At 57.3% G+C, this 18,080-nt stretch overlaps 1 protein-coding gene across 1 annotated transcript; it reads right to left on the reverse strand.

Moving 5' to 3' along the window:
• Positions 1-4,543: 4,543 nt before the first annotated feature.
• NMUR1 (neuromedin U receptor 1) lies at positions 4,544-14,907 on the reverse strand. Its single transcript, XM_055121280.1, has 5 exons — positions 14,900-14,907; positions 12,811-13,652; positions 11,013-11,344; positions 9,553-9,611; positions 4,544-4,661 (listed from the first exon to the last, which is right to left on the reverse strand). The coding sequence occupies exons 1-5, from the start codon at positions 14,905-14,907 to the stop codon at positions 4,544-4,546; spliced, it is 1,359 nt and encodes a 452-aa protein (XP_054977255.1).
• Between the last annotated feature and the right edge of the window lie 3,173 nt (positions 14,908-18,080).

Raw genomic sequence — 18,080 nt, forward strand, 5'->3', positions numbered from 1 at the left:
TTATTCAGTTACTTCTTTTTATATCATGACAGAGTTTGTTGCATGACCATGCTCTTAACTTATTATATTTCTTATGGTGCTTAGTTCTTTCCCTTTTTTTTTTTTTTTTTTTTTTTGCTTTTCGGGTCACACCCGGCGATGCACAGGGGTTACTCCTGCTGGCTCTCCACTCAGGAATTACTCCTGGCGGTGCTGGGGGACCAAATGGGATGCTGGGAATTGAACCCGGGTCGACCACGTGCAAGGCAAACGCCCTACCTGCTGTGCTATCACTCCAGCCCCAGTTCTTTCCCTTTTCAATGCAGGGTAGTTTACTGCTTGCCGTGGGCCCATCCATGTCCCTCGCTGGGACCTTTCTTTTGGGGGTGTTAGGAAGTAAGGGCAACTGAGATTTAAGTCAGGTAAATATGATGGATGCCCAGAAGTAAATATTGTAAGAGTCAATTAACTCCCATATCATAAAAGCATAGCAACAACTGTCTTCCTGTGTCTGTACAAAAAGAACATTTCTCTAAAATAAACTATGCAAAGGACACAGGAAAGAGAGAAGCAATATTTCACTTATATACACAAAATTCAGAGTCCTCAGAAGAATTTGACATTACAAGTTACAGGGTCTGCTTTGGGGATAGGTGATTAACAGGGAAAGCAGAGCACAAAGGAGAAGTCAAAGATAAAGGCAGAGGGGCCGGAGCGATAGCACAGTGGAGAGGGCGTTTGCCTTGCACACAGACAACCTGGGTTCGATCCCCGGCATCCCATATGGTCTCCTGAGCACCGCCAGGAGTCATTCCTGCGTGCAGAGTCAGGAGTAACTCCTGAGCATCGCTGGGTGTGACCCCCAAAAAAAGATAAACGCAGAGCACTGGGAGTGCTGATGGGTGCCTCGGGAGCACTGCGGTGGGTGTAACCCAATAACCCTAAGGCCCCTGTGGGAGGAGCAAGGACAAACCCTGTTACCTAACAGGGGCGGCCCCTTCTCCGAAGCCAGGAGACAGGGTGGCTGGAGCTGGCGCTTCTCTTGCCCCCTGGGGGTCACCTTCCAGCTGGTCCCGCCTCACCCTGGCAACCACCCGCCTTCTGCCAGATGTTTCTCGGCAACTGTTTCTTTTTTTTATGGTGAATCACATGGATTTATTTATTTAGTTATTTATATTAGTAAATCACCGTATAGTTTCAAACTTACGAAACTTTGCACTACAGTCATACAATGATCCTTTACCCATCCCTCCACCAGTGGCCATTCTCCCCCACCAACGTTCCCAGCATCCCTCTCACCACCCCCACCCCCTCCCCCACCACCCCACCCCGCCTTAGCGGCAGGGAATTCCCTTTTATTCTCTCTCCTTTTGGGTGTTGTGGTTTGCAATTAGAGGTATTGAGCGGCCATCATGTTCAGTCTATAGTCTACTTTCGGCATGCATCTTTCAACCTGAATGGGTCCTCCCAACATCCTTTACTTGGTGCTCCCTTCTCTATCTGAGCTGCCTTTTCCCCCAGTATGTGAGGTCTCAGCAACTGTTTCTTGAGGCAAATGATTGGGTACTGTCTGTGCTCCACTCCTGGAAGGAGAGGATGTGTGTTGAGAAATGACAGTCATCATGGCTGAAAAGATGGGACAGTGGGAAGGGCATTTGCCTGGCATGGGACCAATCCAGGGCATCACCAGGAGTGAACCTGGCACAAAAATAAAAGGAAGAAAGGGAGGAAAGGAGGAGGGAGGGAAGAAGGAAGGAAGGAAGGAAGGAAGGAAGGAAGGAAGGAAGGAAGGAAGGAAGGAAGGAAGGAAGGAAGGAAGGAAGGAAGGAAGGAAGGAAGGAAGGAAGGAAGGAAGGAAATTGTCAGGGATAGGACATTGTCGGGGACAGTACCAGGTTGGGGCCCTTGCCTTTCATGCTGAGCCCTGGTTCAACTTTTTTTTTTTTTTTTTTACTTCTTGAGTCACACCCAGCAATGCTCAGGGGTTACTCCTGGTGGTGTTCGGGGGACCATATGGGATGCTGGGAATCAAACCCGGGTCAGCCGCGTGCAAGGCAAACACCCTCCCCACTGTGCTACTGCTCTAGCCCCCCCTTCCCCTCGGTTCAAATCTTGAACATTATATATGGTTCCCTGAACACTGCCAGGAGTAATTCCCATACAGAGCTAAGTATGTACATAGCTACTCCCACATTTTGTTTGCTTTTGGTTTGGGGCCACACCTGGCAGTGCTCAGAGCTTACTCCAGGCTCTGCACTCAGGGATCACTCCTGGAAGAACTTGGGGGGACCATGTGCTCTGTCAAGGATCAAACCCAGGTTGGCAGCGAGTAAGGCAAATGCCATACCCACTGTACTGTACTATTGCTCTGGCCCCTCCCTGAGCAATAGTACAATAAAAAAAAAATCGAATTGCCAAATGGCTCACAGAGGTTAATTTCAGGTATTGGGGGGAAAATTATAATTATATTCACTTGATTTTTTTCATGTATGTGTGTGTGCTTTAATTCAAGTTTTTTTTATTATAAAAGGTACATTTCTGTTTATATTTAAACAACAAAGAAAAAACATCTACAAACTTAAAAATTAATTTGATAACCCTGAGTCTATTTTAACTCATTTTAAAATTCTGCATACAAAAAAGAAGAGAAAAAGAGAAATACTACATACAGAACTAAGAATGAAGTCAGGGAGCTGGAGCGGATCGATAGCACAGTGGGTAGGGCATTTGCCTTGCATGCGGCCGACCCGGGTTCAATTCCCAGCATCCCATATGGTCCTCTGAGCACCGCAAGGGGTAATTCCTGAGTGCAGAACCAGGAGTGACCCCTGTGCATCGCCGGGTGTGACCCAACAAGAAAAAAAAAAAAAGAATAAAAAGAATGGAGTAAGGCTGGGAAGAAGAGGACCACGAAGAAAACACAGACAATTCCTTGTCTGTTGTGGGTCAGGCAAGAGGCATCCTGAGACACAGGAACTCAGTGAAACTTTGCTCCTAACTGATACCTGGCCCCTGTTTGTTTCCATTCACGTCCATCAAGTGTCCCCGATGCTCCCTTCAGGGCCCAGCTGGAGGGGCCTTCAGTGACGGCCTGGCCCTGCCCCAGGTGCCTAAGAACCTGGAACCTGCCATGTCCCTCGCCATCACATCCCGAGTCCCCGTGGGTCTGGCTGTCACAGCCTTCGCAGCCTTCCCAAGTGTCTTCAGCACACGTGTCATCACATCCGTGTTCTTTGCATGCTGCTGGCAGAAGTCTGGAGGTGGGTGCGGGCTCTGGGTGCCCGAGGCCTGGGCTCGCGGGCAGGAGCACCCTCAGTAGGTGGAGGTGGCCCCTCTCATGCGGGTATCATGCCCCAAAGCCCCCCAGGGGTGACTCCACGACCCCTGGGAGCTGGTGGAGGTGGCGCAGCTCCCCGCTGGCCTCCCGGGAGGGCCCCCCCGCACCCGGGAGAGGGCTCGCTTCGGCAGACAGGGCGGCTGGGCACTGCTCCTGGCAGACTTTACCCATCAAGTCCGGTTACTTAACAGATGTTTGAGGAAAAGTGAAATGATAATTTGTCCAACGTGATACAGCTCACTCCCAGTCCAGTGCTCTTGCTACAGTACCAGGAAGCCTCTCTGGGAGTCTGTTGTATAACATTGGTTTGTCCTTACTGCTCCCACAGGGAGCTTAGGTTTATTGAGTTACTCCCATCAACAGTGCTCCGGAGGCACTCCCAGTTCCATCAGGCACTCCTAATATTGCTTTTCTCTTTCCTTGATGTCCTTTGCATGGTTGAGCAAAGTCCTTTTTGTACAGAGAGGAAGACAGTTGATGCCATTTTTGTGTAGTATGGGAGTTAATTGACTCCAAATAATATTCACTCTTGGGCACCCATCATATTTCCTTGACTTAAGCCTCAATGGCCCTTACTTCCGAACACCCCCAGAAGGAGGGTCCCAGCAAGGGATAAGGATGCACCCAGGGCAAGCTGCAAGCTACCCTAGTATTGAACAGGGGCCGGCTAAGTGCCATAAGAAATATGTTAAATTAAGAGTGGGGTCATGGAACAAACTCTGTCGTGACCCGAAAAGAAGTAACGGATGGACCGTTCATGATTTCTGTATAACTAGGCTGTGAGACTGGAATAAACGGTCACTGAGGGGCTGGAGTGATAGGACAGCAGGTAGGGCGTTTGCCTTGCACGCGGCCAACCCGGGTTCGATTCCCAGCATCCCACATGGTCCCCCGAGCACGCCAGGAGTAATTCCTGAGTGCATGAGCCAGGAGTGACCCCTGTGCATTGCCGGGTGTGACCCAAAAAGCCAAAAACAAACAAACAAACAAACAAAAAAAAAAGACGGTCACTGATTACCAGCCACCTTCAGCCCGTTCCTTCATTCCCTCGTTCCTTCGTTCGCCGGTTGCAGTTGGCAGGGCAGTGGGACGGTTCTCGGCCACCAAACACAGCCACGATTTGAGCTCACGGGAGTCAATGGCAACTGGCCAGTCATAGTCCGTTTGTCCATCGTCCAGCTCCGGCGTGGCGGCTGAGGAAGCCCAGGTGTTCCCAGAACGGCCCTGTCAGGAAAAGATCCGCTTCCAGGGGAGCTTAGGAGGCGAGCCCTTGAAGAGCAGAGAGGCCGGCCAGTCTCGCACAAGGACCTCACGCACGCTGGGCACTTCCTTCCCTTCTGGTGAACTACACGGCAACCAAGGGAACACGGCCAGTCACGCCAAGAAAGAGCAGGAAGGACTGAGAGGACCTTTGCACACTGAATTCCAGGAAGAGCAGCGGGGCCCGGGGTGGCCTCCGTGAGCGTGGGGCGCCGTGCCCGCACCTGCTCTGTGTCCATTTCTCCTCCCCTGGGTTTAGTCTGAGCGACAGGGCTCAAGCTGAATAACGTCCACAACCCCCCCAGCCCCCGCCCCCACCCCCACCCCGACCACAGAGTCCCCCTCTCCCGGAGTGACAGCCGAGAGCGCTTTCCTGCCAGCATGCCCAGGCCCCATCAGTCTGGTAGAGAGCCTGGCACAAGGCTCATCCTTTGTGGGCTGAGTAAGTAAGCCGTGGCTGAGAGCTGAGGGCGGAGCTGGATATTAAGACGAGAAGCCCCCAGATACGCCTGCAGATGTCCAAGGGAATGTAGGGGCAGAAACAGCCTTTTCTGTTTTGTTGTTTTGGGGTCACACCCGGCGATGCTCAGGGGTTACTCATGGCTCTGCACTCAGGAATCACACCTAGCGGTGCTCAGGGACCATATGGGATGCCGGAGATCGAACCCGGGTCAGCCACATGCAAGGCAAACACTACCCACTGTACTATTGCTCTGGCCCCCAGAAATAGCCTTTACTGGACCCCTCTGGCCCCGTGATCTCTGCCCCCAGGGCCTCCCCCCAAACCGTTTTGTCCGATATAAAAAAGTTCTTTTCGGGGCTGGAGCAATAGCACAGCGGGTAGGGCGTTTGCCTTGCACGAGGTCAACCCGGGTTCGATTCCCAGCATCCCATATGGTCCCCTGAGCACCGCCAGGATTAATTCCTGAGTGCATGAGCCAGGAGTGACCCCTGTGCATCGCCGGTTGTGACCCAAAAAAAGCAAAAAAAAAAAAAAAAAAAGTTCTCTTCGTGGGCTAAGGAGTTTTAGGCTATAGAAAAGGGTCCTGTGTTTCCGGAGTCAGATTCCTTCTGTCTGTCCACTATTCTGGGGGAGTGAGCATGGGGTGCGGCTCAGGGGTCACTCCCAGGGGATACAGGAGGTCGGGGTTGACCCAGTACCCCCCTCTCTCTTGTCTCTTGGGGTGAGAAGAAGGAAACAGAGTGAAAGTGATTATTAAGCAGTGCACGCTACTGTCACTCGGGGTTCCGAAAGTCCTGATAAAATCTGCTGTTCTGAGAAGCCAGCAGCGGGAAGGGCGGTGGGAGAAGGCGCATGCGCGAGGGGGACGCGGCGGCGGGTCCCGGTGGGGGCTCGCCAGGCTGCAAAAGGGCTAGATCTGATCTCACAAGTAGTGAGATCAATGCAAAGCAACGGTTTCACTGAAAGATAAGCGGGGCTGGAGCGATAGCACAGCAGGGAGGGCGTTTGCCTTGCACGCGGCTGACTTAGGTTCGATTCCCAGCATCCCATAGGGTCCCCCGAGCACCGCCAGGGGTAGTTCCTGAGTGCAGAGCCAGGAGTAACCCCTGAACATAGCAGAACGTGGCCAAAAATCCGAAACAAACAAAATTAAATAAATAACAAATAAAAGAGCGGAGCTGGAGAGAGGAGAGAGGGGAGGGCGGAAGGAAGGAAGGAAGGAAGGAAGGAAGGAAGGAAGGAAGGAAGGAAGGAAGGAAGGAAGGAAGGAAGGAAGGAAGGAAGGAAGGAAGGAAGGAAGGAAGGAAGGAAGGAAGGAAGGAAGGAAGGAAGGAAGGAAGGAAGGAAGGAAGGAAGGAAGGAAGGAAGGAAGGAAGGAAGGAAGGAAGGAAGGAAGGAAGGCCTCTGGCCTGGAGCCCCGCACATGGGGTTTGGACCCTGAGTGAGCTGGGGGACATTGTTACAGGCTAGGCAGGCACCCCAAAATATTCCACGAAGCCAGAGTTTTGTCTTAAATCAAGGCGTCTTTATTAGCTGACGGGTGACTGCTACCTCAAGCCCGCCTGGGGGAGAGGGCAGCCCTGCCAGGAAAAAGCAAAGTTCTGAAAGGGCCAAACCACATCTTGGAATCTCACTAAGCAAGCAAGCAAGTTTACAGAAGCCAAGAAGCCATTAGGGAGGGGGCCGGAGTGATAGCACAGTGGGTAGGGTATTTGCCTTGCACGCGGCTGACCTGGGTTCAATCCCTGGCATCCCATATGGTCCCCCAAGCACTGCCAGGAGTAATTCCTGAGCATTGCTGGGTATGACCCAGAAAAAAAAAAAAAAGAGCCGTTAGCTAAACCATCCATCGATAAATATAGACACCAAAAATGAAGAAGTTAAACAACAGTTAAACGGAAACCAAATACAAAGAATAAAGTAGTCAATCAATAAAATAGTCAATCAATTAATTGATACAGAAACTTAAAAAAAAAATAATGGTTGGTTACTCTCCTTATTGATCCACAGCATCTTCCGTCCTGTTTTTCTGTCACTCGAATATACATTCCGGATGCCAAGCCAAAAATAAAGCAGTTTGTTTCTCAAGGGACCGGGGTCAATCTCCCAAAGACACAGGAAGCTGTGGGCCCACTAGAAGTCAAGAATCGGGGAGAGTGAGAGTGTGCCGAGTGAGGTGACCAGCGCCCGGATTCTCCGGAGCAGACACAGGGCAGGAAGGACTCCTTGCAATTTTCTTCCCAGAGACCCACCTCCAGCTCCAAAATCCCAAAGAAGGGGCCGGAGCGATGACAGTGCAGTGGATAGGGCCTTGCACGTGGCCGACCCAGGTCCGTTCCCCGGCATCCGGCATCCTGAGTGCAGAGCCAGGAGTCACCCCTGAGCTTCACCGGGTAAGACGAAAAAAGAAAAAACAAAAAAACCCAAATCCTAAAGAAAGCAAAACAAGGGTGATTCTAGAGCATTCTGAGGGTGGCCCTCGGAAATGTGGGCTGAGGGGAGGGAGTCTCTTGCCCGCACGCCTGGCTGTCTTCCCCGGGGCCCCTCGGAGGGGATGGGCTCCAGCTTCCCTCCCCGCCCCGAGCAGAGCTCCTGGCGGCCAAAGACCACCGGAACCTAGCCACAGCCATGCTCAAGACCCCTCTCCACACATTCAGACAAGCCTCATGCATGAAGGCACCGGCAGAGGAACCCAGGTGTGTGTAATCCCATCAACGGCCAACATCCAGAGACTTAAAAGCAATCTCCCAGAGGCGATATCTTATAACCTACTTCTCCCTCTGGGAGAAACTGGCAAGCTACTGAGAGTTTCCTGCCCACATGGGACAGCCTTGCAAGCTTCCCATGGTGTATCCATATGCCAAAGCCAGTAACAGGCTGGATCTCATTCCCCTGACCCTGAAAGAGCCTCCAACGTGGCATCATTGGGAAGGCCGAGTGGAGAGAGGCTTCTAAAATCTCAGGGATAGGACGAATGGGACGTTACTGAGCCCGCTCCAGAAATCGACGATCAACGGGATTTCGTGATTCGTGTGATTTTGAGGGTGGCCCTCGGAAACGCGGGCTGAGGGGGGGTATGATGGCCAGACACGGGCTCTCTTGAGAAGGTGAGCGGGGAGGAAGGGACTGACTCAGCCAGGGCAGCTCGCTGAAGGCAAACCCACAGTGCTGGCACGGGGCGAGAGCACCCCCCTCAGGGACGGAGGGTTCTGGAAGGGCCTCTGGAGGTCGAGCCGGCAGGGGCGGTGCGGCAGGCTGCAGGGAGGGGAGGCAGCAGCCCAGGGGAGCCAGGCTTTCACCCCTAGCCGACTCCTGGTCTGGGGACAGGCCCGGAGAATGCCGCCCCGCCCGCCCCAGGCAAGGAGCCCCCCCCAGGCTGAGCCCAGAGTGGCCGGACCATCTTCCGGCCAAGAGTGCGTGGGCCCTGGGCGAGCTCCTGCAGGCCTCTGGGGTGTGCAGACGACAGCCCCCGGCAGCTGGCCGAGGGGAGCACAGGGCAGGTGCGGGGTCAGCCCAGAGAGTCTCTCAAGGGCCAGCTCCCCTGAGGCTGGGCTCCCCTGGGTCCCCGTTTTCCACGATGTTCCAGAGGACCCCCATCCCCAGGGAGGAACGGTAGCCTGCTTTTTCTCTTCTGGGTCTTTGGCTTTGATGGCGGCGAGGGGCCGCTCCCAAGCAGTGCTCAGGCGGCTCAGGGGCCACACCCGGTGCTCCCTGTGCAGCTGGATCAGAGTTCTGATACTCGAGCCCAGGTCTACCTCGGCCGGGCCGCTCGGAGAGGCCACCAGAACCACACCGGGATGAAACCCCCGGGGCTACACGTGGGGCTGGCGGGGAGGGCGCTGCCTTGCACGAGGCTGACCTGGGTTTGATCCCCGCTGCCGCGTCTGGTCCACCAGGAGTGAGCCCTGAGTGCAGAGCCAGGAGGAAGCCTTGAGCACCGCCAGGTGTGACCCCAAAGCCAAGACAAAACCAAAAGAGGGTTCTACCCGGTGGTGTTCAGAGGACGGTGGGGTGCTGGGGATCGAACCCAGCCAGGCCACGGCCCCGACGCCTGAACAATGTGCCCGGCTCCTGCTTTTTCTTTCCTTCACCAGGGCGGGGGACATCAGGCCCACGGGCCACCTAAGGCCCAGTATCTCATGCCCCGATCCTAGCACGCGGCAGGACAGACAGGGCACGCTCGTCAGCTGCCCGCAGTTTCACCTGCCCGTGTTGCACAGCCTGTGAATGATGTTGCACACACGCAAAAGGCCCAGCGGCTCCCCCCACCCCCCGCCCTCCCCCAACACTGTGGTGAGACACCCACAACAGACTCTGTCTTCCTTCAACCTGCAAAGCCCCGACTCTGCATAATGGGGATTTTTGCTGCTTCTTTGGTCCTTAGCTGTGGGGGCCCTACCGGGAAGATTCTGGGAGGAGCCTGGGGAGGGGGACTGAGCCAGCCTCGTTCCTGTTTCCTCTTTCCATGGTTTGCCCTGTCCAGGTTGCTGTTTGGGGGCATATCCAGAGGCACTCAGGGCTTTCTCCTGGCTCTTGGCTCAGAGACCCCTGCTGGCGGGCTTGGGGGCCATCCGGGGTGCGACGGGGGGGATTGAACCTGGGTGATCACATGCACGGCAAGCCCCCTCCCCGCCGGACTGTCGCTCCCGTCCTGTCTGAATGTCCAACACCGTGAACCGTGGATTTTCTCGGTTGAGTTCCAGCTCTCCGGGATGTGGCTGCTTCCCTGTCAGCTCCACCGTCCTCGTGGGAACCAGACATGACCAGGGTCAGAACCACCCCCACATGACCCCCAAAAGCCGGCCAGGGAGCCGGGGACCTGGCCTGAGTGGGCCCTGCAGGCCACAGGTCTGCCTTTCCTCCTCCCCCTGCACGGAGGCTCAAGCAAGACTGTTCCCCAGGCTCACTCCCGGCCTTGGCCTGGTGCGTCTCCCGGCCCCGGGGCTCCAGGGTGCAAACCAGCCTGTGCGGAGGTGAGGGCCGAGGCGGGCGGGGGGGCTCTGGAGGAAGGTGCCTGGTCCTACCGTTCTTGGCCAGGGAGCACCCCTGAGAAGACGGGCAGGGGTCGGGGGGAAGCGGCCGCCTTGGTTTTAGGGGGTCTGTGAGCACAGAAGCCACAGCGGCAGCCAGGGCGTGGGGCGGGCACGGCTGTTCTCAGCTTCGAGGCCAGGCGAGGGGCCCGGGAGGCTGCCTGCTCGGTGCCACGGTGCAGGGTGGGCAGCTGGGCTGAGCTGGGCCCCTGTTCCCAGCACCCCTGCAGCTGTAGGGAGCCATCTTACAGAGCTTGGCTCTTATGGTCTAGTCCAGCGGAGGCTGCTTGGGATTCCTGTGATCTTATCATTTCACCACTTGTCTCACTAACCAACGGCCATGCCTGATCAACATTTTACTATTGTTCCTGTGGGGGTCCAAGCATGCACCCCCTCCCACCAAGAGGTATAAGTATTGTAACTGCTGTGAGTAAACTCTCTCTCTCTTCCTCCTTCTGGCATCTGCATCTGTTCATTCGGCTGCGTCCCCTCCTTAGCCCCACGAAGGGTCCTCCCTGCGGGACAGGATGATGCCCGTAGGGAGGACCCCACATGCAGCCAGCCGCTCCTCCGGTGGAGGAGGCCCCAGAGCAGAAAGGGCTGGGTTGGGGGGCTGTGGGGGCTGCTGGGCCAAGGGGCTCAGGGTGGGCGAGGGTCCCAGATGCAGTGCAACAGGGATGAGGAGCCGGGGGAGCCTTCCAGAAGCAGGGGTGTGAGGCGTGTGCTATGCCCGGGCTGCTTCTGCAGAGCGTCAAAAGGGGGACACGAGCCGCTGTATTCCCCCCCGCAGGAAGTGGCGCGGGCAGGCCGCGGGCTGCTAGTCGGTCTCCAGGGGGAAGCGAGCATGGGCACCCACGGGGTCATGCGGGGAGGGCGTGGAGGCGGCGCTGAGGGAGGGGGCCAAGGGCCCACTGATCAGGGGCCTGTTCTGCGGCGAGTCCCCGTTCTCAGCCAGAGAGTGGCCCTTGCCACCCACGGAGCCCAGCTCCAGGAGGGTGGTGCCCGTGACCACTCTGCTGAGGCTGTAGCCACGGCCGGGGGCCACGCAGCGGCCGGACCCCAGGCACAGAGCATCCTGGAAGGTCTCCCGGAAGCGGGTGGACATGAGGCTGTAGAGCACAGGGTTGGCGGCCGAGCCGATGTAGAACAGGGCACCCGAGAAGATGTGCACGTAGTAGTAGGCGGCCTCGGAGCTGAAGTCAGTGATGAAATTCCACAGGAGGCGCTCGGTGTGGAATGGGGCCCAGCTGATGGCAAACACCACGACCAGCACAACTGCGGGCACAGAGGGGGGACCTCGGGGTGTCTGTCGCCACAGCACCCAGCTTGCTCCACCTGTCCTAGCCCATGTGGCCCATCTGGAACGTTCTAGAATGTTGCCATCCCCCACCGTGGTCACCGGATGGTAGTGCCAGGCCTGCACGCCTGAGCCCACCCCGTCTCCCCGGGAACCCGGAAGAGGCTGACGGAGCAGCGTGCTGGGCTGGGCGGCCGGGGGTGTCTGGAGTTCGAGACGGACCGCAGAAAGGGTTTGTGCTCACACAGCCGGGGACCAGAGGCAGCCACACCCGCGACCCCACACTGCGCCCGCGAGGGGCTCCCTGCCCAGGCCCAGTTCCTAGCTGAGTATTCGGCCCCAAACTCAACCCTGCTTTCTTGAGGACCTGGCCCTGCTCCAGGCCAGTCTGACGCTGTGTCCGTTTCTCCTGTCTCAGCTGCCCTAATGCCACCCCCTCACAGCCTTTGCGGCCGCACACTCCGAGTTTCAGGTGCCAGAATCCTGGTGGTCAAGAGGTGGTTAGAGGTGCAAGGTGATGTGGTGCAAGAGGAAAAGAGAGAGGGGGCTGGAGCGATAGGACAGTGGGGAGGGCATTTGCCTTGCATGTGACTGACCCTGGTTCGAGCCCCAGCATCCCTAGGGTCCCCCAAGCACCACCAGGAGTGATTCCTGAGTGCAGAGTCAGTAGTAACCCCTGTGCATTGCAGGGTGTGACCCAAAAAGAAAAAAAAAGAGAGAGAGAGAAGAGACTGGAAAGATACTCCACCCTCCTGGGGTTCTAGGTGACCGGCAGAGCAGACTGTCCCACGGCGGGGGGGACAGAGGGGACTGTAGCATGAACTCAGACAGAACTCAGGGGTGGGTCCCTGGGCTCAAGGATAGTGTTTCTGGGGTGAGAGACAGGGTTTCTCTCTGAGGACAGGCTAGTTGTAACAGTGTGGTTCTGCCCAGGGTCCCGCCAGCCCCAGGCAAGCCCTGTGGGATTGGAGACAGGGACCCGGGATTGTCAGAGCCTCAGTTTCCCCTGCCTTCCCAGAGCTCCTCATCTGTCTTCGTTTGGGCCCCACGTGGCAGTGCTCCGGGTCAGCTCCTGGCTGTCACCCCCAGGCGTGCTCAGGGCCACTTGGTGCCGGCTCAAACTGTGTCCCTGGGCTCCTCCTGGGGCATGTCCATGCTTGGCTTTTAGTCTCTTGGTCTGTTTGGGGGCCACACCCAGGGTGGTTCTGGCTCCGTGCCAGGGCGTGGACCCGGCACCCTCCCCACTGTATTACTGCCCCAGCCCCATCTTTGTAATTTTGGGATTAAGGGAGCCCAAATGTTATACCCGAACCTGCCCTGGGGCTGGGAGGGTCAGAGCCCTCCACACGCTCGGCCTCACGCCTCCCAGGTCCCAGAAGCACCCCCCTCCCTGCTCCCACCCCCCTGCCCCGCGCCCGGGTGCCTCGCGCTCTGACACACTTACACAGCATCTTGGTGACCTGCGTCCGCCCGTGCTCCCTCAGGGACAGCCGCCTGGAGCTGTCGTCGGGCCCCACCTCCGGCCCGGGCATCAGCAGCTGCTCCCGCCGCAGCTGGCGCCCGATGAGCAGGTAGAGCACGCTGATGACCCCCACGGGCAGGAAGAAGAAGAGCAGCGCGGTCACCAGCACCACCAGGTGGTAGAGGTCCTGGGACCTGTCCGGTACATAGCACCAGGCCGAGCCGGGCACCGGGTCCTGCCGGCAGGGCACCATCATCTCCTCAAACACGTGCAGGCTGGTGTTGGGCACGGCGGAGAGCACGGCCAGGGTCCAGATGGCCGCGAGCACACGACGCACGTGGGCCCCCGTCACCAGGCTCCGAGCCCGCAGCGGATGCACCACGGCCACGTACCGCTCCACGCTCAGCGCCGTGACGTTGAGCACCGAGGCCAGGCAGGCGGTCTCCAAGAGCAGCGTGCGGGAGTAGCAGCCGACGGTGCCCAGCAGGTAGGGGTAGTTCTGCCACATCTCGTAGATCTCCAGGGGCAACCCCACCAGCAGCACCAGCAGGTCGGACACCGCCAGGCTGAAGAGGTAGTAGTTGGTGGGGGTGCGCATGGTCTTGTGGCGCACGATGACCGTGCAGGTCAGTGCGTTGCCCACCACGCCCACGGCGAAGATCAGCAGGTAGGCGACAGAGATGGGCACGAAATGGGGTTGCTGCCGCGGGCCCAGGTACTTGGTTCTCAGCTGCTCGTCGGTCAGGTTCTGGTCCCCAGTGGAATTGCAGAAGTAAATGGTTTTAGAGTCCCAGGAGAGGGGGTCAGTGGAAGCCGAGAGAAGCCTGTGGGAAGGAAGACAGAGGCGCCTGGAGCGGTCACGCAGGGCGGCCCGTGCCCGCCTCTGGAGGAGGCATGGCAGCGTCAGTGACGGAGAGACAGGAGACAGGAGAGGGCATCTGAAAGGCCCCGAAGCCCTGGGTGCGTCCCATCATCTGCTCTCTGCATAAAGGACACCCTGGCAGGGCTCTGCGCTGGCCCCGTTTCTTCCTTTTTAAGCTGTGGACTGGGCCTGAGCGATAGCACAGCGGGTAGGGTGTTTGCCTTGCATGCGGCCGACCAGGGTTCGATTCCTCCATCCCTCTCGGAGAGCCTGGCAAGCTACTGAGAGTATCCCGCCCACCCGGCAGAGCCTGGCAAGCTACCCGTGGCATATCATATGCCAAAAACAGTAACAACAAGTCTCACAATGGAGACGTTACTGGTGCCCGCTCGAGCAAATCGATGAGCAACGGGGATGACAGTGCTACAGTTCAGGTGTGACCCCCCCAAAAAAAAATTGAAACTGTGGACTTAGGAGAGCCTGTGTGGGCATCCATCAATTGGAGACAAGAGTGGAATCTCACTGGACAGGGGTGTTGGGGCCACATCCGACTGTGCTCGGGGATCACGCCTGACACTGTGCTCAAGGATCACGCATGATACAGGGAACCATACGGAATGCGGGGACCCAACCCCACCGCACTGTCTCTCCAGCTCCTCCTATCTTGGGCACTTAAGGACAAGAGCTCAGAGAGGGCTCTCCCCTCCAAAACACAGAACAAGGGTTCCAGAAGCAACGATTCGAATCCTGCCTTGCTCTTTCCCACTTCTGCGGCCTCTCTGCGGCTCTTACCTTCTTTCTCAGGAGGGTGGGGTTGGGGCCACCCTCAGTGGCGCTCAGGGATCACTCCTGGTGGGCTCCGGGGGACCACGTGCGGTGCCAGGTATCATCATCACCCTACCCACTGTCCTATCATCCGGTCCCACCAGGGCGCATTTTTATCCCCAGCACCTCGGAGCAAGGAAAGCGCAGGGGACTTTGGAGAGGGAGGGTCCTCACGCTAGAGCCCGCAGCCAGGTTCCTCCCGGACAGGAATCCCCATAAACAGTCCCCCAGGAAGAGGCGCCTGGACGGGTCCTCAGACCCCTCCTGGCCGGGGGAGCCCTCGCCCACGCTCTCCCGTCGCGCGGGTTCATACCGGGGGTGCCCAGCGGCCCCCTCCACACCCCGGGGCTTTGCACCGCTCCCCATCCATCCCCGGGTCCTCACCGCGCCATCCGGTCACCCCGCTGCGAGGCGCCCATGCAGATGCCGGGCTCCCCACCTCGCGGTCCAACCCCGGGCTCCCCAGTGCGCCCCTCTCCAGTTCCCCGGGGCGCACGGTCTAAGCTCGGGACTCCCCAGCGCGTTCCTTTCCAGCTCCCCGCTGCGCGCGGTCTAACCTCGGGACTCCCCAGCGCGCCCCTTTCCAGCTCCCCGCTGCGCGTGGTCCAAGCCGGGGCTCCCCAGCGCGCCCCTTTCCAGCTCCCCGCTGCGCGTGGTCTAAGCTCGGGGCTTCCCATCGCGTTCCTTTCCAGCTCCCCTCGACGCGCGGTCCAAGCCGGGGCTCCTTAGCGCGCCCCTTTCCAGCTCCCCACTGCGCGTGGACCAAGCCCGGAGCTCCCCAGCGTGCCCGTCCAGCAGCAGGACCCGCATCTCCTTCACTTACATGATTGCGAAACGCATTGGGCGAGGGCTGCACAGGCGTCCTTGGACCCTCAGCGGGACAGACAGACCGACCGAGGCGGCGCGGGGAGCGTGCAGCCAGGCGCTGTGAGCGCAACTGACCCAGAGCAGCCCGCCCCGTCTCTGGCCCCGCCTGGCTCGGGCAGGGGGCGCGCCCGCGGGAAGGTCACTAGGGGGCGTGGGTCCCTCCGAGCCCGCCTTCCCGCCCAGCGCTCTCCTTGGGACCCCACGTCCCCGCAGAGCCCTTACTTTGTTCTAACCGCGCCCAAAGGGTTGCCCCTAAGATCCCAGCATGGTTTCCCCCTAGGACTTACACCCCCTTCCCCGAGGTCCTCAGCCTCCCCAGCATCTGCCACCTCCCACATAGCACAGTCAGCCCCCTGAACCCCAACAATGTCATTCCTCGCAGGAAGCGTTTTGCTGGGGGGGCCCACTTCCGTCTGCTAAGGAGCACACAGGAGTCTCCACCCCATCCCACTTAACCTCCTTGTCCTCCCTTCCTCCAGCCCCCCAATACCTCCTCTCTTATCCATCCAAGGGTCCCCACAGCCCTCAGCAGGCTACAGGGGGTCTGCAGAGAGGAAGGAGGGGTGACTCTTCCCAGGGGTCAGAGGTCAGTTATGAGTCACTGGGAAAAAAACAACTTAGAAGTGGCTGATCAGAGTTCCCCAAACACTAGGAGCCCAAGACATGGGGTGCGAGGTGCAGCCCCCCAGAGAAAGTGCGGTGGAATCGTCCCGTCTTCCACCTGGCTTTCACCTCTGTCCCTCCGTCCCTCCGCGGTCTCTCTGTCTGGCCAGCCTGGGGGGCTACTCCAGGAACCCCACACCAAACACAGCCTGGCGTTGGGGCAGGAGGCAGTTCAGGACAGATGGTCCCAGGCTTTGCTGGGAAAGGGTTCTGGGGAGTCCTGGAGAGTTCTTTGAGGACTCCCAACGGGGAGCTCCCAGGGGAGCCAGCCCCGAGCAGAACCTTCCAGATCAGGGCGCTCACACACCTAGTAAGCAAGGAGGGAAAAGCTTCAGCTGAGAAGGTGGAAGAGGGTCTCTGGCTCCTCACTGGGACATGCTCATATGTTCACACTCATACACACACATGTACTCACACATGGTCACACACTGATGCACACACATGCACTCACATATGGTCACACACTCATGCACACACATGCACTCACACATGGTCACACACTCATACACACAAGAACTCACACATGGTCACATACTCATGCCTACACATGTACTCATATAGGGTCACACACTCATATACACATGCACTCATACCTGGGTCCCCCACTCATGAACACACATGCACTCATACATAGCCACACACTCGTGCACTCACACAAGGTCACATTCATGCACACACATGCATTCACACATGGTCACACTCACACACATAATTTTAAACATGATTATAGAAACACTCATGCACACACAAATACACTCACACATGGTCACACATTCACGCACACACATGCATTCACATATGGTCACACACTCATGTACACACATACGCTCACACATGGTCACACTCATAATTTCAAACATGGCCACAGACACACTTATGCACACACAAATGCTCTCATACATAGACTCATGTACACATAAACTCATAGATGATCACACATTCATGCACATACATACACTTACACATGGTCACATATGCACTCATATAGGGTCACACACTCATATACACGTGCACTCACACCTGGTCAAACTCACACTCATAATTTCAAACATGGTCACAGACACACTCATGCACATACAAATGCACTCACACATAAACTCGTGTGTACCCATGCACTCACACATGGTCACACACTCATGCACACACATGCACTCACACATGGTCACACTCATACACTCAAACGTGGTCACAGACACACTCATGCACACACAAATACATTCACACGTAGACTCATGTGTACACACACACTCACACATGGTTACACAGAGGACCAGAAGGAGTGACCTCTGAGCGCTGAGCCAGGCCTAGACTCTGAGTGTTACTACGCAAGGTGGAAGCAATAATACAGTGTTGCAGAGAGTTTGCCTGCGTGAATCTGACCCAAGTTCGAGCCTCAGCACCCCAGAGGGCCGCCGAGGCATGAATGATCCCTGAGTTCAGAGCCAGGAGTTAGCCTGAGCACTGCCCAGTGTGGCCCCTCATTCCTCATAAGAAATAAATAAAACTCAGAAGAGGGAATCAGAGAAATATTAGAGCACCTATCTTGCAAGTATTTGGTCATGAGTTCGAATCCTCATGTCACACATACACCATGCACATTCCCAGAGCCTGCAGCCCCCTGCCTGTGATCCAGCTGTGCGGGGAGGGCAACAACCTCCGGCAATCACCATAACAAACAGAGGGATGGTGGAGATGGAGACATAGCACAGCAGGGAGGGCGTTTGCTTTCCATGAGGCTGACCTGGGTTCGATCCCCGATCCCCGGAACCCCATGTGGTCCCGCACACATCACCAGCGCCGAGCCAGGAGTAAGCCCTGAGCACTGCCGGGTGTGGCCCCACAACAAAACAAAAAAACAACAAAACAAACACAACAAAACAACAAGCCCAGAGAACCCAGAGGCATAAGCGCATGTGTGAGCCCCGCAGCCCGCTCTGCGAACACCACCAGCCCCACCTCGGCCTCCGCCAGGAGCCTGAGCCCCGGCCAGCGGGTATGCGAACTCCGCAGCTCCAAGAGCACTGGCGGGGAGCCG

The sequence above is a fragment of the Sorex araneus genome, chromosome X, assembly GCF_027595985.1.
Source record: "Sorex araneus isolate mSorAra2 chromosome X, mSorAra2.pri, whole genome shotgun sequence".
In the NCBI taxonomy this organism is placed as follows: domain Eukaryota; kingdom Metazoa; phylum Chordata; class Mammalia; order Eulipotyphla; family Soricidae; genus Sorex; species Sorex araneus.

Coding starts and splice junctions, on each gene's coding strand:
- NMUR1 (XM_055121280.1), bottom strand. Junction 11,345..12,810: donor GCAGGTCACCAAGATGCTGT/GTAAGTGTGTCA, acceptor CTGTGCCCGCAG/TTGTGCTGGTCGTGGTGTTT. Junction 9,612..11,012: donor GCCACTCTCTGGCTGAGAAC/GGGGACTCGCCG, acceptor CGTCGCACCCCG/GATGGCCCCCAAGCCCGCCA.